Source organism: Paramisgurnus dabryanus, chromosome 8 (genome assembly GCF_030506205.2).
Source record: "Paramisgurnus dabryanus chromosome 8, PD_genome_1.1, whole genome shotgun sequence".
NCBI lineage: Eukaryota > Metazoa > Chordata > Actinopteri > Cypriniformes > Cobitidae > Paramisgurnus > Paramisgurnus dabryanus.
Genome location: NC_133344.1, coordinates 17,650,235 through 17,672,429, shown reverse-complemented (window position 1 = coordinate 17,672,429; position 22,195 = coordinate 17,650,235). Strand labels below are relative to the sequence as shown.

General features: G+C 37.5%; 1 protein-coding gene across 1 annotated transcript in view; it reads right to left on the bottom strand.

Annotated features, from left to right (window-relative positions):
• nbeab (neurobeachin b) overlaps window positions 1-22,195 on the bottom strand; it is a 328,780-nt gene that overhangs the window by 189,518 nt on the left and 117,067 nt on the right. The window contains exons 14-24 of the mRNA XM_065280795.2: window positions 13,319-13,398; window positions 12,357-12,419; window positions 10,123-10,220; window positions 9,612-9,704; window positions 8,648-8,756; window positions 6,568-6,649; window positions 6,194-6,317; window positions 3,167-3,359; window positions 2,040-2,981; window positions 501-718; window positions 74-227 (exon numbers count right to left, since the gene is read on the bottom strand). Of these exons, the coding sequence (XP_065136867.1) occupies window positions 74-227; window positions 501-718; window positions 2,040-2,981; window positions 3,167-3,359; window positions 6,194-6,317; window positions 6,568-6,649; window positions 8,648-8,756; window positions 9,612-9,704; window positions 10,123-10,220; window positions 12,357-12,419; window positions 13,319-13,398 (2,156 nt within the window). The remainder of the gene's footprint in view (window positions 1-73; window positions 228-500; window positions 719-2,039; window positions 2,982-3,166; window positions 3,360-6,193; window positions 6,318-6,567; window positions 6,650-8,647; window positions 8,757-9,611; window positions 9,705-10,122; window positions 10,221-12,356; window positions 12,420-13,318; window positions 13,399-22,195) is intronic.

Here is a 22,195-nt window from a genome sequence, read left to right as displayed (position 1 = left end):
AAAACAGATTTTTGTTGCAGTAATACATATTGACCACCAGGTGTCAGTATTGTCAAACCTCAGGCACACTTACCTGAGGTGAGGTGGCTGCGGACAGTAGAGGCAGGATTCCTCCACAGGCGATGATGATGTTATCCACCATCTGTGAGATTAGGTGAATGGTGTTGTGCACAAAGATGATGTTCTCATTGCTGTTTGCGAAATCCATGACCGATTTGGTTGAATGACTGTGGGACAAAAACAGGCGATGTAGAATAAAAAAGTGCACGTTTACTTTTAGATGTTATGTACTATTCAACACTGACATCACAAGGGGAGCCAGATTTAAATGACCTATTTTTTCACATGCTTGCAGAGAATGGTTTACCATAACTAAGTTACTGGGTTGATCTTTATCACATTTTTTAGGTTAATAAAAGCACTGGGGACCAAATTATAGCACTTAAACATGAAAAAAAAGTCAGATTTTCATGATATGTCCTCTTTAAATAGCAGCTGACCTTCTCCAGATGTGCACATCAGATTCAAGGGCGAAGAGCAGATCGGTAAGCAGGCGCTGGTGCATGGGGGACCACTTAAACTCTGGGATGCGAAACATGGTGGTCCGAGGACCGGGGCTGAACTGTCTCCGCTGCTCCTCGGTCATCGGCATGCCCCTGAAGCCCAGGTCGACCCGTAGATCTCGGTCCAAATGATTCCCAGAATGGCTGTGCAAACTCTGAAAGCAGATGAGATCTGAACTCCGATGTCGGAATAAAAGTAGTTTTCTTGTAATAACCGTTCATGTAAATGTCACACTGCCAGTTTACAATCTCAGTTGTAAGGTAGCAAGATACCTCTCTAGACAGTATTTGCTTTAATGTGTCGCTACTGCAAGTATTAGCACTCTGAAGTATTTTGGATGTTTTAAAGGAAAACACCACAGTTTTTCAATATTTTACCATGTTCTTACCTCAACTTAGATGAATTAATACATACCTATCTTTTCTCAGTGCTTGCACTTAATCTTTGTACAGCACCTCGTGAATGTGTTAGCATTTAGCCTAGCCCCATTCATTCCTTAGGATCCAAACAGGGATGAATTTAGAAGCCACCAAACACTTCCATGTTTTCCCTATTTAAAGACTTTTACATGAGTAGTTACACGAGTAAGTATAGTGGCACAAAATAAAACTTTTGTTTGGAACCATAGAAATGAACGGGGCTAGGCTAAATGCTAACACATTCAAGAACCGCTGTACAGAGATTAAAAGTGCACGCTTTGAAAAAGATAGGTATGTATTAATTCATCCGTTGAGGTAAGAACATAGTAAAATATTGAAAAATGGTGGTGTTTTCCTTTATGCAATGTCATTAAAATGTATAATTTCAGATCAAATGAACATCTTAAAGCTAAATCTTAAAATTACAAAAAAAAAAAACAATACATGCCATGTATAAATACATACTGTACTGTATGGCACCGGCTATAACATTGTGGTTTTGTAATGTACAATAATAATGATGAACAATAAAGGCGTTTTTCCTCTGAATCTACAGTTCTTGTGGCTTGAAATTATTGACTTTTTGTGAAACATAATCTTTTTAGACACTGGATAAATCTTTATAGATGAAAGTCAGTCATGGGAAAATGCAGGATACAGTGGGAGCCGTGACATTTCTTTGGGCAAGTTTTGTTTCAAGCCAGTTCTGCCAAACTGCAGAGCGCATCATCCGTTAAAGCTCTCAAAATATCACACAGCACCTCAAAAGCTTGGCAGGCATAAAGATGTCAAAGACTAAAGCTAGTGCACCATAAAGTCAACACAAAAGGGTTTTGAATTCAGCTTACATAAAGTTTTCAAAACGTTCAAAAGGCAAACGATGTGATTAGATGTAGAATATAAAGAGCATACAATACAGGTATGTGTGCGTGCAGAAATGACAAGGTCTAAGTGAGAAATACTCTTAAGTAGGTCAAAGCCAAATAAAATAAAAAAAATAAGAATATTATGCACACATGAATAGCCTTCTCAAAAGCTTAGTCATGTAAGTCATACCTGTGTGGTAGCAGTGGTCTGAATCTTCTTTATCTCTTTGTCTTTTCCATCATCTGACTTTTCCGTGTCTGATGTTGTCCTGGTAACATCTGCACCGCTCTTTGCCCCGAGAACCTCAGCCTCCAGCTCCATCTGCCCCGGGCATTTCGACAGACTTTCCCCTTCGGGGACGCCAAAGCCACTCACAGCAGGCTGCAGCTTAAAGCTATCTTCATCCAAAGCTGTCGGGCCGGCGCCCAGCGTTTTAGAGTTCTTCGCCATGAGAGCCAAAAGCCCGAGGTCACTGGAGCCGGTGTGGACATGAGGTTCAACTCCTGAGAGTGGAAACGCTTCGGATGATCCCGTTTCAGGCAAGAGGTTTTCCCCCGGGCTGCTCGCCAGTGTGCCGAACAGGAATGAGTTCTTGCTAGAAATTGCATCTTTTTCATCAGCGAGGTTTATGAGAGGACCGGTGGTTTTGTCCTCTAGGCTGCTTTGAGGGACCAGGACACTGTTTACTGTACTGTTTAGCTTAGAGTACACATCGTCTAAAAGACAATCCACGCCTCCGTTCTCGGTAACGCTCAGCGTCTCTGGAAGTAGGTCCATGTCATCCATCTTCACCTCTATGGCTTCAACCTTCTCCGCTTTTATGTCCACCAAAAGATCGTGAACTTCCACGCGGACACCCGATACTGCGTTTTCCTCATCTAAACTTTTAGCTCCGGACAAGAGGTTCTGACTGGGATTTGTTGTCTCTGGTTCATCTGCTTCACTCTCAGGGGTTTGAGTTTGGGAATCTGGGTCGAGCTCCAGAGTGCCTTTGATGGCCGATGCCTGGGCAGAAAGCCCTGAGATGGTGCTGACAAGACCTTTCTTCCCTTTCTTAATATTTGCCTCTTCCTGACGCTGGTATTCCTCGTACATTTTGGCTAAATATTCCTTGTGAGCTTCATATGTCACCTGACAAACAGAACATTGAGAGAACGTTTAGGAGTCTAATCTTTAACATTTAATGCACTGTCAAGAAAGTACCCATTAAAAAGGTCCTAATGTGTAGGTACCAAAATGTATGCACTCTTTGGTACCAATATGTACAAAGGTGCAAAGCTGTACTATTTTTTAGCTGGTGAAAATTGGCTATTTACTTTGGAGTGGGCTATAGAGAGCGTATCCACCCATACACGCCAGCCGCCCCACTCGTGCTTGATAGCATGGTAGAGAAGAATACGAAAGATGTTGTAAACCATTTCGGTAATCTTCTGCTCTTCTGAGTTTTTAGGGTTAATGTAGCCAAGAGAGAACATCCAGTCCTGCCAGACTGAACACTGCAGGAGGCACCTGTCACACAAAACACCAGATGGATTAAACCGCTGCAACACCTTTTTTAACATCCTTAAACAACACTCAGAAGTGGCACCTAATTCACAAACCGACAAGTAACACGAAGCAATTTCAACCCGACCTCCGCTAGACTTCAGATCTATGAAGTAAGGTGAAGAATGACTGGCAGCTACTTAAATAACACCTGAAGCGCTTTGTTATTCGCTGTTGTTTCTTTCGCAGTGTATTGTGGGAAAATAAATGGATTTTTAGCTGAGGTGGAAGGAGTTTAGGTTGTTTCATGAAAACATTTGGGATTGTGATACTACAGCATGGATGATTTCATCCAAATCAGTCCCTCGTGGGTCTTCAACAGGGGGTCTGGGCCCCTTGAGGGTTTGTGGTGCTATTACAGGGGTCTTCCAGATGTGACCAGTGCTGGCAACATGAGTCTAGTGTCATTGTGAGCTACAGCTAAAAGAAAGTATCCATGTCGATTTTGGTCGAAATTGAGGTTTAAAAAAAAGTGCTATACATTAAGCCCTTATCTAGCGACCCCAATGGTCTAAATAGTCATTAAACATCTAAAATGATCTTTATTTTTTACATTTTTTGAGAGGTGTACCGTCCAAAATGTTTAATCTAATACAAAGATGCGTGTCCATTCACATGCACGTCTGACATGTTTTCATTTTTTAAACATGCAGTAATGAGAAAATAAAGTGCAAGACTTGCTTGATGTTAAAAGAGTTTTGAAGAGAGATAAAGTTCGGGACCTAATTCATGTTGAAAGAGTTATTAAGAGCGATAAAACTAGAAAACGATCTTCCTTGCGCTGACTGTCAAATCCAAACCATGCACTGATGTGTGACCCTGATATAAACACATATACCCAGAATTACAGTTTTAAAAATATATTTTTTGACAAGAATTCATGATCTGTTATATCTTAAGTGAATCTTTGGTTAACTGTTGGGAAAATATCTGATGTGTAACTTTATATTAGATCCTTGCATTACAGTAGATCAAACAATAAAATAATAAAAAACGTTGAACATTCAATTTTCCTATAGTATTGTTTCTTACTTTGTGTGTGCTGAATCTATTTGTTTTACCAGTGCTTATAAGATATGGTGGTTTTGATTTAAACCTTCAAAAATCTTGACCTCGGTTTTTCTTAAAGGGGACATATCATGAACATCGGACTATTTTTCCATGTTAAGTCCTATAATCGGGTCACCAGTTCTTCTATCAACCTACAAAATGTGAAAAAGAACAACCCAGTAACTCAGTTTTGGTAAACCATTCTCTGCAAGCATGTGAATAAATAGGTCATTGAAATTTGGCTCCCCTTGTGATGTCAGAAGGGGGAAAAACTTTAGTAACTATACTCTCATTCTGGGGTAATAATCAAAGGCTTTGCTGCCGTACCATGGCTGCAGCAGGTGCAATGATATTACGCAGCAGGTGAAAATAGTCCCCTTGGTAACTTTCAATAGCATGAGACATTTTCAGGCGCTGCGTAATATCATTGCGCCTGCTGCAGTAATGTTACATCAGCAAAGTACTTGATTATTACGCCAGAATGAGAGTATAGTTTTTTACAAAGCATTACTTAAAGGGATAGTTCGGTCAAAAATGATATTAAACCCATGATTTACTCGCCCCCAAGCTGTCCGAGTTGCATATGTCCATCGTTTCTCAGACAAACACATTTTCGGATATTTTAGAAAATGTTTTAGATTTTTCAGTTGATTAAATGTAATGTTATGGGGTCCACGACCTTCAAGTCCAAATAAAGTGCGTCCACCTTCACAAATTAAATCCAAACGGCTCCAGGATGATAAACAAAGGTCTTCTGAGAGTAATCCGCACGGTGTTGTTGTAGAAATATCCATATTTAAAACTTTATTAACGTAAATAACTACCTTCCGGTAGCGCCGCCAGCTTAGTCGCGTCCGCATTCAGGATGAGAGCTTACGCAGCCTACAGAGGCTGTCTAAGATGGCGGCGCTACCGGAAGGTAGTTTTCTAAAATATCCGAAAATGTGTTTGTCTGAAAAACGATGGACATATGCAACTCGGACAGCTTGGGGGTGAGTAAATTATGGGTTTAATATCATTTTTGGCCGAACTATCCCTTTAAATAGGAAAATAGGAAATAGGAAAAATATCGAAACTCTTTTATATAGTGTGATGCTAATGGTCTAATCAGATTCAATGGATTATGCTAAGCTATGCTAAAAGTGGTACCGCCAGACCTGGAGATCAACTGAATGGATTCCAAAATGGTAAAAATCAAATGTTTACCTCTAGGGGAGCTGGAAAATGAGCATATTTTCAAAAAAGTGGAGTGTCCCTTTAAATTATGCATCTAACTAAAATGCATAAATAGGCTAATAATAAAAAATAAAACATTACAACAACAATACATTACAGAAATGAAACTGGAGTTAATTAGAACTGTCACAACTCTTAGTTACTTGTCCCGTCAGAGTCAAACAGCATTGGGATTTCATGACAGAAATGATGACTAATAATAAAAGTGAGATTTGAGCACTTGCTGGGTGCCAGACTGATTTCTGGAGTTTCGATGGCACAGAGTACAGTGACCTACATTAAATTTGTCCAGAAAAAAAAATGAATCAATGTGTGTGGTTAAAACATCTGCTGTGAGAAAAACATGCTGGGAAACTAAGGATTATATAGCATCATGTTTGGCATTCATTAAACCCAACAACAAGGGAGAACGACGTCACTCTTTATTCTGCTATGTTTTACGATTGGTTTAGCAGGCGGTTAATTGCTGTTGTAAGGAAGGAGTGAAAGAGGAAGAGACAGAAGCTCCTCACCGTCTGTTCTCCCGGCTGTTGCTGAAGAGTTTGATCATGTCTGAGAGGAACAGACGCCGCACCTCCATCAGGTCTGCGCTGGGTGTTGAGTTCTTCAACAGTGTGGCCACCACCTTAAGAATCACTGAGGACAACCAATAGAAGCACATGTGTTCATTATACAGCCAATCAAAACTGATGTGTACTTGGGCTAAATAATCAATGAGATAAGCCTGCAGTAACATTGCAACAGTGTTCATATAGCTCATTAGTAGAGCACTGCGTTAACAGCTCAAAAGGGGTACTGATAAAATGTAAAACCCTGTAATATCAGTGAAAATCCACACAGTTTAGCAGCACTGGAACTTGGTTTATGATTTGAAAGATGTTTTTACTTGGGTTCTGGATTTTCACTGTGGAATCCGGCTCAGGATGAGGCTTATGGACGACTTGTGTGCACACCTGCTCTGTCAGAATCTAGACAGAAAACAGATTAGATACGGCTCATGAACACATGCACAGATATATCATACTGTACATCACAAACGCATATTCATCTGAAAAATCACAAAAACATATTAAGCTTCAATTCATGAAGATGTTTAGGTCACAGGTGACTGAACATAAATTCAAACTAATAACAAGGATTGCAAAGAAAGAATTGCAGAGTTACATTATTTCTCATACGGCAAAAAAAATAATTTCTCTGTCTAAAAATATATTTTAAATTTATGCTAAATACATTTTGTAGAATGTTATGCTCAATTGAATATGTTTTTGAATTTGGAAATATATTTAATTTTAACCATCATATATCAACATATATTTCAAAATGTATTTCAAGGGCATGCAAATATATTTCTAATTTTACATCCCATATGGCAAAAACATTTTTGTTTGCCTAAATATATTTTGAATATATGCAAAACACAAGTTTATTTTATAAAGTATATTTTTGAAGTTGAGAATATTTTTTATTTGAACCTTTTTAAAATGGTTATGTTTACAGGTTCGTAACATAAACAAATATACAAAAAATATAAAAAATTAAATATTTTAAAATATAAAAAATATATGTGAAAAATATATTTTTGTAAACATATTCCAAAATATATTTCAGTAAATATATTTTTTTGGCCATTTTTTGTATATTTTGAAATATATTTAAAAATATATTTTTTGCCGTGTTTATGCTGCAAACAAAAATGTCTTGGTTTTTGTCTTGATTTCCAGTATAAATATACTTTAGATTTATGACCAAAGATAATAAAATCATGTGTTTTACTCTGAAAATTACTCATGAAAAATTATGAAATTCAAGTGAGTTTCTTCTTTAAACAAGTAAATATATCTGCCAGTGGGAAAAGATGGATGGTTTAAACTTGGGTACGACAAGCATGTAGACTGTACGATGATGACACGGAGGCTTCGGCGTCTGCGTCACAAGTTAGCGCAAAGTCACCAGCATGCACTAGTACACAGCAAACAAACTGTGCGTTTATCATGCTGAATTTCTGACAATGTCAGAAAACTATTGTAGGCTATCTTTGGAAGCAAGATGCTGAAAACGGCCTTCTTTGAACCTCTCTCACTGCACGACAGGACCACCGACAAAAAGCCAAGATCACAGAAATCGTGACGTTTGTTTCACGATGGCATTTTTTTTGCCTGGGGCAGCCAAAAATCCTACAGTGTATCCAGATATTTATGTTGAAAAATAAATAAAATGATAAGACTTTCATCTTTTGCAGTAAGGTGGTATGAGATGCTGTGCTATTGTCAATACAGTCTCAGCTTGTTTGGCTTCAACAGTGGCTATATTCAAAGGGCACAAATTATGCAAAATTCACTTTTACAAGTTGTTTGGACATAAATGTGTGTAGGCAGTACAACTCTACAATGAAAAAAATCCACCCACTCCTTTTTTAATCCCGATTAAAACCAAAGTGTCTTATTAGACATGCCATTTTGATTATCTTGTTAATGTGAGGTCACACTGATAAAGCCCCACCCACAGTCACTGACTGACTGGTTATCTTTACCCAAAAGCTTGCAAATTTTTAACTCACTGTCTCTTGGTAAGGGAGTGAGACGTTTAAGCTTGTTTGCATTTAAAAGGGTACACACATGAAAAAGTTTTTTTCGCTCCCACCCAAATAGGGGCATCTTAAACATGCTATAATAAATGATCTGTGGGGTATTTTGAACTGAAAGTTCACAGACACATTCCATACACACCTGTGACTTATATTACATATTGTAAAAATGGCTGTATTATGTGTCCTTTAAAATATATGATTATAGCATTCAATCAATTTAGACAAAAAAAATCAAGGACACAAATGTACATACAGTACATCATTATTCTGCAGATGTTGTGCAGTGATACACACAGTAACTATGTAAACAGGTGCTTTGCATCACAGCTGTGACCATAATTAACACCCAGAAAGGGATCTATCAGTTTTATATTACCTCATATAATGTGTTGTATGTCGTAATAGACAGCGTGTTGGAGTGCAGCATGAGTCGCTCCCCCAGAAGTGTGAAGAGACTGTTCGTGTGCATGATTTCCACCTTCCTCCTGTGAAAACACACACACACACACAAACAGAATAAAGCTAGACAACTAACTTTTATACGCCTCGCCTCATACAGATAGCAGGATCAGGCGACTGAGCTTGGCACCTTTCGCGAGGCATCAGGTACCTTCAGCTTTACACCCAGTAGTGATATATACCGCAGGCTCTGTTACAAACAGGTACCAGAAGTGCCGAAGCATTTACAATCATAAACCGTGCAGAAACGCATCACATGCTGTCAGAATGCTTTGCGTCCTAACTGTAGTTCTGCATGAAAGCAGATACGGACAGTACATCGAAATGACAAATCACGCGGCTATGAATGTGTTTTAAAATACCTCGGCATGCAGAACGCTAGTCGGCCGTTGGAGGATACGCTAATGGTGACAAAAAAAGCTAATGTGCTTTTATGCACGCTCCAGGCTAACTGCAGAACAACTCTGCAAATGTCAATGAGCTTCTAAAGTTCGACGATAACTGTGATGGCCTTGAGGACAAGACTTTATGTTTCTGTTTATGTAAGGGAAATAGCCATATTCCTAGACTACATCCTTATATATAGCAAATATATCATTGCTGCTGCTGCTATACTGTACTGTATGTCTCTTTCACGCACACATTCGTATCTGCAGAGATGCATAGCCTTCAGGTGGAGTACTGTACAGTATGCAGCTCAATGTGGGTATCTTCTCTTTTATGAGATATACAAAGACACCTCGGGAGAGAATACTTCAAACAGGCAGAAGATCTCATTTGCATAAAAATAAGGACTGTCCTTACGTGACCACAAAGCTCACCTTGTCAAGAAAAATATACCACAACTTGAAAAATTTTGGAAGAGAGGCTGATATACTCACTTGTGGCCTAAGTGTTTGAGGAAATAAGCCAAGACCTTCAGAGCTTGAACTCGGATACTTTCACATTTGGAAGCCAACAGTTTGTACACAACTCTGGAAAGAAAATAATGAACGAAAACCAATCCATTAGTTCATTTAACAATGTGTTATACCCATATACAAATCTGTTTATCTTAATGCTAATTTTTCTATACATGTTTGAATACATTTGCTAAAACAATGCAATGCACAGGAACAGCAATGAAGATGTTCTTCAGAGTCATTTCAGTTATTCTGAGCCAAACCTGAAACTTCAAAAAGGAAATAGCTCCATCAAATCCCCCTATATTTCATTAGCTTGACACGCAGGGTGTGGACTTGAAAAATAAATAAATATGGAAATATCACCGCAATTCCTGTGTCGGGTCTTCTGAATAATTCATGACTGTATCATGTAGGCAAACTCTTTCATGGAGACAAGATGAATTGTGACTTTGTTTAGATCAGTGGCTTTGTTTAGATCACAACTCACCGGATGCCGTTTCTCTGGTCAAAGGCAGAGATCATGGAAGTAGGGTGCTCAGACATGAGGGCCACCAAGAGCTGAAGAACATCATGGAGGTTCTCGTCCTGGATGCAATTAAACAACCACATACAGTGTTGGATATATGTCAAAGAATATGGGAGGTTCCCTAGATAAGACCCGGACAAGCCCCCTCTGTGTCATAATCATGAATTATGTGATTCACAAGGAAGATGTGATCCTGAATCAACATTTTTTGTTGGTCCTGGAGCAAAGAAACACCAAATTCGCCTTAACTCAAACCCTAACCTTTTTTTAACCCATCAAATTAGTGTGAAATAATACTTTGAGAAGAATTTTTTTTAAAGCCCCTAACCCCGGGGGTGGGCAAACTTTTCTTATTCGAGGTCCACATTCGGTTTTCAAATTAAGGTGACGGGCCGCACATGACAAATTTAACTTTTTTGTTACAAATCAACACTCAGATACTACTGTACAATACTGTACCATAGACTTTAATCTTGACCTTACTTTCATATTTAAAAAAAAATTACATATCAAAAACTGTATATGACTGGATACATACCTTTTAACAGTTATCACCGTAAAGAAGATTAACCATTGTTTTATTTCTTGTTTAATATAAGCATGTTTGTCATTGTAGGACTTTACTGCTTTTAGGAAGTTTTTTTTACATACCGCTGACGCTCTTCGTCGTTCTATGAAACTAAATGAAGAGCTAAAGTCTCTCGTTCTTTATGCATGTGCATTCAGCAGATCCCCAGGATCGCCGCTGTGCGTTTCTCATATGCTGCATGATGTTCAGGATCTCTTGATTTTAAATGATAAATGAAACTTGTAGTGCTGTATGTTTTTGCGTCTTTCTCGTACACGTAAAAAATTTTTAACAACATGTTTGCTCTATTTGCACGCCTCTCACTACATGCTTGTTGCTATTTGATCGCGTCATCAAAGATCTCCTTGTTTGGAAATATTTATTCGGTCTTTTCACTTGTTCGGCCAAACACCGAAAATAAATTCTGCAAATTTTCGGCCAAATAATTTTGGTTGCTAAACTTTTGGTTCCACCATAGTTTTTGGTCTTAAAAAATGTCAATGTTTCTCGGAAAATAAACATGCCGGCTTCTGTCTGATGTTGGCGAAGTATTTTGCTATCTATTATGTTTTAGATATTGCAGGGTGGTTTCCCAGACAGGGCTTATCCTAGTCCCAGACTAAAATGCATGTTTGAGCTACTTTAATTTCAAAACATCTTGTACTAACATATTTTAACATATATCAGTGTCATTGTTTTGTCTCAAGATGCACACCAGTTTTGTAAGGTTTTTTTGTAAAAACTTCTTAAATATCCTAAAATAACTAAGGCCTGATCCTGGATTAATCAAAACCCTGTTCGGGAAACCGCCCCGCAATGTTTAGTGTTCATTGTTTATCTTTTTATTTTGTTGTCGCTCTGGCATGGTCATTTTCCAGTCAAGTTTTTCAGAGCGTTTTTCAGTAATTTCCACTGTTTATAATTATTATAATAATTATAATAAACTGCATGCTTCGCGGGGCGGATAAAAGTGCCCTGCGGGCCAGACTTGGCCCACAGGCCCTAGTTTGCCCACCTCTGCCCTAACCCAATCCTAAATCTAAATCTAACAATCTGTCAGTTCCTTCAAAAAACAGCGTGAGGTGCACTTAAGAGTTTACATTTATTTCAGACAGAAATCTTTTGGATTAGTTTTTTGGGACACATAATGGACAGGATCGCTTTGTGGCAGCACAGCACAAGAATTTTAAATTCATGTAGTACTTCAATTTTAATAAAACCAGGGGACACACTAATTTATATTTTTTGTGCTTTATGAGGGTCCATCAATGCATAGGAGGTCCACCCCAGCCCCCCCATCCTCAATCCGAACACTGTCCACATATCTTACTCATTCAAGAACCATCTGCATTTGATATACATTAACTAATGTTAAAATGACTATAGAAATGCAGTAGAATTATTGAAAAAGTCAAGGAGAAGCCATACAGCAGATGACTCCGGGCCAGATCAGCACCGGAGCTGCTGACCTTAGCGCGGATCTGGTGCGGATCCGGCCCCGAAGTTGTCTGCTTTTTAAACCAATATAAGTCTATCACGGGTTCGACTTTCAGTGCACACACATAGTGATAACTTGAAGTTACTTTGCATAAAAGTCTGCCAAATGAATAAATGTAGATGTACTTACCTCATGCATGGTCAGCAAATAGTTAAGTATACTCTGAAGCTCATCTTCCTTAACCCCTCGATCCTGTCGAATTAAACAAAAGAAATAAGTCAGCAAATGAATTAGTGCAACAAAATGCTAAGCACCGCTATTTCACCAAACGCTGCGAGCTCTCACAATGCGCCCCTGTTAAACACCAGCTAAACTATCCTGCTATTGCCACCAGCATTCAGACAACTTACGATGAATTATTATAAAAATGAAAAGAAAACAAACAAGCAGATAAAAATCAGCGAGGCTGTTTGTATTCGCTCGAATCACTGTTCACAGCGAATTTGGGCCCTGACTTTTACAAGCTGTCTTTTCTTATTAGGAAAGCAGCGTGAACTGTCTGCTTTGAGCGGTGCTGATAAACGCACACATTTACTGAGAGCACAGGCGCTTCCAGCTAATTGTAGTTTGCTTGCGCTTGGCCGGCTGACAGATTTCTCGATATGTTGGTGTTGCTGTGAACAAGTGTACGCCCCTTTGTACGGTCCTGTTAAAAATTGTAAACAGCTGGGGCCGGTGAAGAGAGAGGTGAAACCTGCCAAACGCAACAGCCACCAGTTCTGTAGTTCTATGTACTTTGATAAGTCAATTCATGAAAGACACAGGTTTACACATCACATTTAGACATTATTTTGATGGTACATGTGCTACATTATCAGGCAGTTTAGATGTTCATCATCAAAATGTTAAGATAAAATTATCAAGAACATTTTACATTCTTAAAAATAAAGGTTTCAAAAATGGTCCCATGGTGTCTGTGTGGTCTCATAAAAAACCTTAAACTTCTTGTTTAGATTAAACAGTTCTTGTCATAGATTATAGCCATAGATGCTGGAAATAAATAAATTATCATCTTGACACAAATACTGTAGTTAAACTACATGGAAAAACTGTCAATCTAGGGATGGTAGATGGGACAAGAGGCGTCTTACCTTAAGGATGAGTTGTTTGAGGAAGAGCAGCATGAAGGCTCTGAGGGACGTGATCTCTTTTTGTGAGGGCCGGGGACCGTCTGTAAACACAAAAGGCACAGAAGGCTGTTAGTACTATAATGCCGCCAGTAAATATACAGCAAGAATGTAGAAGTGACATGCTCTTAGTCAATAGTAGTCAGCAGCGGAACAGAGGTCAATGTCCTCTAAGAAGACAGACCAAGATCTCATTACAGACAACTACAAAGATTAACAAGGTACAGTTTTTCACAGTAATGTCAATTGAAGAAACATTTCTGGAGGTTACCCAAAGAACCATTCAGTCAAAGGTTCTTAAAGGGCCCATAATATGCAAAACCCATTTTTACAAAGTATTGGGAGTGTGTGAACACAACCAACCTACAATGAAAAAAACAACAACCCATTCCTCCTTTTTAATCTCCATTAAACCAGAGCAGTCTCATTAGACATCCTGCTTTGATTCTACTGTTAATGTGTTGTCCATTAATGCGACTAAAAATACTATTGTCCCAGACTGTATTCACAGGAATCAGTCTATTTTTAAAAATGCATTTTAAAGGTAGACACATAAAAAAGCAACTTTTTCTACCGTCCAAATGGTATTTTAAGCACAAACACATTCTAGGCACACCTGAGACTTAGACGCGGCGCAATGCAACGCAATGCAGCACAATGCAGCGCAATGCGCGACACAAATGTCTTTTGCTAGTTTCCACCCTGCGCAATATCATTTTCATGTTTAGCGCCACAATGTTTAAATAGCAAATGCATTTGCACCCCCTTTTGCGCCCATGGGCGTTCTGGTCTGAAAACGAGGTGTGTTCAGGTGCATTGTTGGCACGTTGCTATTTTGAGGTAACTAAAATAGACTACGAAATTGACCAACAAAAACCTGGTCTAAAGTCTAAAGTCAATGGCGCAATAAGTTTTTTGTTATTTAAAGAGCGCATTAGTAATATGTGCCTATAAACGGGACGACAACGCGGGTTTGCTTATCACATACATGAATGCGCAGCAGCACAAAAACGCTTTTAAATATGAAAGATTAAAGGATTGAATGTAAAAGATTATTATTGAGTCTATTGGACATAAATGAGAGAGAGATTTTTACATGTACAATAAATCCGTATGATAGCATTTAAAAACATGATGACACCGCACCTGTGGATATGGTAAGATGAGAAACATTTTAAGTAATGCTTTGTAAAAAAATCCCATGGTGCTGTTCTAGTGCTGAAACGCTTCGGCTCTCTGCACGTTTGTAAATCTTTTATCTCTTTTTTTTATTTTTAGAATACAAACCTTTTCTTGCATATTAGGACAATACAACCCTTTTCGACCGTGCACTCGGCGCACAAACCATTTTTCCCGTCATTAAATTAGCAAAAGTAGCATCGGACACGCCCATGTAGACAGTGCGCCGTGCGCTTTAGACGATGCGCTTAGATCGTTAAAATAGGGCCCTTAATATTATAGTTTGTACAAATGGGCATAATGTTGGCCATTTAAAAGGTGCCAAAAAATGCATTTAAATAATATGTTAAATATATTCTTTGATATTTACATAGAAGGTATGTAACTTTTTTAAGTGCCAAAATTAGCCAGAAATGTTTTTACATGTCCATTTACAACCCTAGGATTTGTCCTGAATGAAATTGTCTATTTTTGCCCTATTTGTAAAGGTCATGAATGATAATGTTGAGCTCTGCTCTGATTGCTCAGCTCTGCGGCTCATGCCAGTAGCTCACATTAGTAAACAGACCTTATGTTTGAGCCTGTATCAGACAAAAATACAGATTTTGATGAACAACTTATTGTTTGGAGATTGTTAATGGACGTTTCTGAGTGGTAAGTTTATGTTTTTTTCAGTATGGACCTGCAAAACGTAACTGTAAAGTCAATAGTAGAACTTCAGCCTAAATGCTAGCATATAGAATTAACTAACATATAGCGCAACTTTGTTTTTAGCATTTTAACAACTTTGTAATTAATTTAATGTGTAATTTAATGTTACGGGCGTACATCTTGACTGTGACATTACAGTCAGTGTTATGTTGATATGGGCTTGTTTTCCAGCAGTATTTTGCATGCATGAGGTTTACATAAAAATGAGAAACACGTTTGAGGCTCACGATATGTCATTACAACGTACAGAGCTCTTATTATTCATCTATGCATAGGTAAATACAGTTTTTTATTTTATGGCACCTTTAAAATAACCATTTCTTTCTTATCGTTTTATAGTCCAAAGAACCATTCAGAAAGATAACAGATGTTAAAGGTTCTTTGGAGAACCATACAGCCAAAAATGGTTCGTATGCATCATGTAGGAGCTTTATTTTTAAGAGTGCATTTCAGTAAAACCTGCCACATCATCCCAGGGCTGTTTTACTTTACCAGTGTGTATCTGAACATGTCCAAAGGTGCGTGACAGCCTTTCATTTATCGCTTTATCACGGACAGCCTGAACATTGATATAAAATGAAGCACAAACTGATTACCTGCCATATTCACAGATTCATCTCGGGAGGATTTATCATGGCGACTCGTTCATTACGACGCTGTCTGAAACGATTAACTATATGTGATTTTAGATGTCTTTCTTTCTGTACTCATATGACAGTTGCATCTGGCAAATTTATAAAAGTGACAAAAAAGTGTCTTTAAATTTATTAAGTGTCAGTTTCATTTATGAAGTCTGGTGGAGCATGTTTATAAGTAATTTGCTGTATTTTTCTATTTATTAAAAAACCTTTCAGTTTCTATTTCTCCATGTGCCTCAAAATAAATGGAGCAACTAGTTGCTTATGATTCAATTCTGCAGTATATGCACTGACGGAGAGAAACTGTTGTAAGAGAAAAGCAAAATTTACCTGATTTTAACATAAGAGATGTTTAAACATTCAGGTGGGGATAAAGCTCTTAAAAAACTTAAAAAGAAAAAAAAAAAAGTAATATAGTTTAAAAATATAGAGGGGATGGGGAAATATATTTATATCTAGCTATTATTGTTTTTAACAACAACAAAAAACTGCACATGTTACTCAACTTGTAAAAAAATGGCCTTCTAATAAACTCAATACTTGGTTATTTGTCTCTCTCAGCGACAAACAACAAAAATCAAACCAAAATGGATTAATCCACAGCTCACATTCATCTGAACTGCCAATTACAGTATAAAATTCAAATTAAACAAGTAATTTAATTAGTAAACAGCACAACTGAAACCTGAAGAGAATTTAAGCAACCGGATATAAATCAATGCCTAGTTTATCTCCGAATTAAGCAGAACTGCAAAAAAATGTATTTGTAATGAATTCGCCTGCCTGATCTCATTAAAAGACCACAGTCCTGATCAAAGAAAAACTAAACAGATCAATACAATGACTGAGATCTCTTTTACTTAATAACACTTCTTCCTTGCCATTGAATTGAATCGAAATATAAATGCTCACTTCGAACGCTGTCTCTTATTTGCCAAGAGTAATGAATCTGGGCTTGGGCCAAACAGGTAATCAATACATATGTACTCTCAAAGCTCCTCTGCGCTCTCTTTCTAAAATCTAGCCAAACAATATACGTAAAAGCTTCTTATCAGAATGGATGTGTGTGTGGGACATACAGAAATGAAATTAAAAACTTTACAGAGTGCAAATATTAACACAAGCCACAGCAAATACAGTATGCTGTCTATAGGCTACTTATCTTCTGAAAGACAAAACAATGTAAAGCCAAGACGGAGAGATGATTTACCTCACAAATGCAGTAATGCCAATACAAATGTTTGTGTTAGTTTACTGAACATTAAATAATGTTAACCGTTACAACTTTTAATCTTAAAAATGCATTAGTAAATGCTTTTATTAACATGAACTAAGATTAAAGGATTAGTCAATTTTCTTAAAAAGAAATCCAGATAATTTACTCACCACCATTTCATACAAAATATTGATGTCTTTCTTTGTTCAGTTGAGAAGAAATTATGTTTTTTGAAGAAAACATTCCAGGATTTTTCTCATTTTAATGGACTTTAATGGACCCCAACACTTAACAGTTTTAATGCAGTTTAAAATTGCAGTGTCAAAGGACTCTAAACGATCCCAAATGAGACATAAGGGTCTTATCTAGTGAAACGATTGTCATTTTTGGCAAGAAAAATAAAAAATATGCACTTTTAAACCACAACTTCTCTTCTTCCTCTGGCCAGCGCGACCTCACGTAATACGTCATCACGTCAAGAGGTTAAGGATGACGTATGCGAAACTACGCCCAAGTGTGGAGAAAGAGGACCGGTCCGATGTTGTTGTATGTCAAATGATACTAATTAATGTCTTTGTGTCATTTTATTGTTTAAAATTGTCCGCAAATGTGTGTTTCATGCAACATGTGAACTTTCGACGTCATTATGCAATTACGTGAGGTCGCACTGGCGAGTCACATGACCGGAGAAAGAAAAGAAGTTCTGGGTTAAAAGTGCATATTTTTACAATCTTTTCGTTAGATAAGACCCTTATGCCTTGTTTGAGATCGTTTAAAGTCCTTTAAAACTGCAATTTGAATCTGCATTAAAACTGTTAAGTGTTGGGGTCCATTAAATTCCATTAAAATGAGAAAAATCCTGGAATGTTTTCCTCAAAAAACATAATTTCTTCTCGACTGAACAAAGAAAGACATCAACATTTGGATGACATGGTGGTGAGTAAATTATCTGGATTTTTTTATTTTTTAGAAAATTGACTAATCCTTTAATAAATGCTAATGAAGTATTGTTCAATGTTAGCAAATGCATTACCTAATTGCAACCTTACTGTAAAGTGTTACGCAGTATACATTGTTTTAATCGCAAAACGTACTCTGTGTACTGTATGATCACAAATGCTATGCATTCAAAAAATGTTTTGTCAATGTTGCCACATGGGCTTTGCGTGCATTAGCATGCACATATACTCAAGAGAGTATAGCAGAATTTACATTTATTTATTTATTCATTTTTGCTTAAATATTTCAAGTTAGTTAAACGACCAACATGTTAATACTGTACAAGCTACCTAAACAAAAACATTCATGTTTAATACCACAGACAGATGAAGAAAAACTCAGTCCCTTGAGAAATGAGGTTTGTTACCACAACAGTAATGCAAGAATTCCCATTAAATATGCACAACATGACTATGCATTGGCAAAGCATCTAAGCTTGCATACTTGCATGCAGTGCACATCTGCCCTAAGGGAGCCTTTCATTGTTTCTCAGGACACCGGTGAGTCTGAAAACAGCCTGCAACATTGATGCACGACTTTAATTTGCGCAGACCCTCGCTTTGTGAGAGAGCCAGTGAAAGAGAGAGAGGTTTTGCCACTATAGTCTGGTTGGATAGCTGATGTTGCCCTAATCTAAAACAGCAGTCTTTGTTGCACTAATTGAACACTGCATTATGTTCCAGTACAGCTTTCTTTCTTACTTATCCTATTGTGAAAAACTGACAAAAATGACTGCAGGGTCTGACAAATGAAGAATAAATCAATGCGGACACAAAAAATTACCTACTTGGCAGACGAGAGATGAATTCTTTAACATACTTCAGCAAAGACCCTGTAAGACCTCTTCACCTGGCATGATTGTGATACGTGTTTGAGTGAGTCTTTGTGTCACAAAGGTTTTGAGAGTCATGATGGTGTATTAATCTCAGCGCTAACTGCTTTTTAAGATAGCATTTCATCTTTTCTACTTTAAATAATCTCTTAATAGACTATACTTAATGTGCACACTTTTTACAGTACATCCTTTAGATCAGGCGTCTCCAACCTTTTTGTGAGCAAGGGCAACCACAATTGATAAAGCAATCTGGAGGGCTACTTTTTTGATATAGTCTACTCAAAACGTTTTTGTTTTACTTGTTTATTTTATTTTATTTTATTTGTTAATATGTTTTATCATTGTTTAAAATGTTAACATACATAAAAGAAGTCAAGCTAATTAAAAAAAAAGTAAAATATAAATCTTTATAGAATGTGCTTTGGCGGGCAACTCACAGACCCGCGGGCACCATGTTGGAGACCACTGCTTTAGATTCGTATTAATTTTGTTTTTATCGCAATCTAATTAAATTCTGTGTTTATGTGAATCTAAAGAAAACATTCATCAATTATCCGAGTCACAGCAATGGTAAATATTGTTTTGTTTTTCAATGAAAGATGACTATGGTATGAATTATGCTTTAATTTTTACCTAAAGGTATATTTTCTGTTCAGTGTTGTTTTCGTCAACGATGACGATAACGAAATGATTTCGTTGACGCACCTATTTTTTATGACGCTAACGCGACGATGACTAGCTAAAAATGTCTCTAAGGTGACGAAAACATGACGAGACGCTTTCGAGTTTTCGTTGACGAGACGAGACGGAACGAAAATGAATGTAAGTCTGACGTTTACAATGCATGTCATTTCTGCATATTTTGCGTGAAATCTGTCTGTTTTTAGCTAAAAAGTATCCGCAATGCTGCCGTTTCCCCTCCTTGTTTTGGGTCAACACAGTCACGCCCACCACCCGGCTGCCGCCATGCCGCGCACGCGCACCAGATTTCAAACAACAACACCACACCTGCGGCTGTGGCGAGTTCGAAGGACGTTGCGGAGGCGCCAATAAACGGAAACGATGAGATGATTAATGGACATACTTTCAGTATAATCCATCAGACAGAAAAACGGAATGCATATTGGGAGACGACGGTAAATGTGGCCACAAATAGGGCAAGAATGGGAAGAATACCACCAACCTCAAGCGGCACCTGAAGGCTCATCACGCTAATATTTTTTTGTAAAGGTAACTAACCAGTCACGCTGTTACCAATCATATACATTTTACTCGACATTCGGCTTGTGACACATTTCATGGTAAGCTTAAGGTTTTACATGTATCTACTTGTCAAACCTAAGCCCATTTCCTATACTTTTTGTGGTGTATTTAAATAAGGCAAGGCACGCGTTTCTCAAATTTATAAGTGAGGTCTCAGCGTAACACACAAACTCAACATGAGGGTATATCAGGCTCAACTTTTTTGTTATGACATGCGCAGAAGGCACATCAACTAAAACAATGGCAAGACCTCAGGGAGAACCTTAATGCACATTTTAATAGTATTAAATACACCACACTTTTTAACCTAAATTAATTTGTTAAAAAATACTTTTTTTTCTAAAATTGACTTAAACTTGACCAAAACCTTTTTGCGTTTTCGTCGACTAAAACTTGACTAAAACCTTTTTGTGTTTTCGTCGACTAAAACGTGACTAAAACTAACAATTTCATAAGTGACTAAAATGTGACTAAAACTAAAAGCATTTTCGTCCAAAAGACTAAGACTAAAACGAAAACTAAAAGGGCTGCCAAAAACAACACTGTTTCTGTTTAATCAAACCTCAGCTACAGTACAGTAACAGCTGAAATACAAAACTCTTAAGAAAACAAAAACTTTGTCATTATTTACTCACCCTCATGTTAATTGAACACCCATTGGGTCTCATTCATTATGCAATAGGTGCAAAAATGCAAGCTTTACATTTAGCTTTAATCTTGAAAGCTTTGCACCAAAGACTTCTGTTATAGGTACCTTACTGCAAAATCCCTTTCAAGCTATTCATTTTACTCAGCAGCCATATTATTAACACCCTCGCACAAAATATATTACAATACATCAAATCTGACAAAAAAGGTATTGTGAATAAACCTGTATTCAAACATTTATCTCTTTTAACTGTAAAAAGGTAAAAACAGCTACCTTATTTAAAGTTATGATTTCTCCAATTGAATATATTAAATATAATATTTGTTATTTTTTACTCCCAGCTAAGAAATGAGTCAGACTTATTTCTGTTGTTATGGACAGCATGTTAAGAGTTTTTACGGTATACATATATCACATTATTTACAATTTTAACCTTTAAAGACATTCAAGAAATTCCCTGTCTGGGTGAATAACAGCTTTGCTTCTACGTTCCCAGCCAGCATTAATAGCTTTCTAGTACTACCACGATCCAATGAGAATGAATCAAGACATCAGGCTGATTTTCAAACGAAATGCTAGTCACCCACACTGTCCAATAAAATCATTCGTCTTATCAGTATGAAGTAAAGATGGCAGCGTTCTGTTTGTGTACTTCCAGGGTTGTTGCCGTCTGATCCATCATCTGCCATGAAGACAAATGGGAACATTATTGGAAATCTGTGTCTAGGTATATTGGTGCTAAACACTGACTGATGGCTCTCGACTCCCGATTGTTATGCAAATGAAGCTAGTAATCTAGCTTGCATTTTGTTTTCTGCTCGTATTCTTGATTTTTTAATCCAAATGTTACCTAATTTTGACAGACAATAACAATTCTTGTTTATCACACAGTCATATGGGAGCCATCATTGCTCTTACTCGACATCAGATTCCTGTAACATACAGGCGATAAAGCTCTCAATGGACAATTTTGCATCTCCGTGTTTAAAAAAAAAAAATGTTTGAAAACAATAGAAAAAAATTTAGCATAAACTTTTGACCTCAAAAACTAGGGAATATTTGTGAATAATTCAGAGGACTTGAAAGTCTGAAAGAACTCGAGCTTTGGCACTTTTAACCTAGCAGGAAATCTTTGCGGTAAAAGCTGTGGCATGAGTAAATTGAGGGGGGGACTGTATAGCTAAAAGTGTGTAACAAGACAAGAAAGGAAAGAAAGAGAGAGAGTGGTAGTGTTAAAAGCCATGAAAAAGGGCAGTAAAGGGACAAAGAGAGAGAGAGATATTTTCAGCCATGAAAGACCTGCTGCGAGCCACTCAATGGTCCTGTGTAAGCCATGTTCAATTCAGCCCAC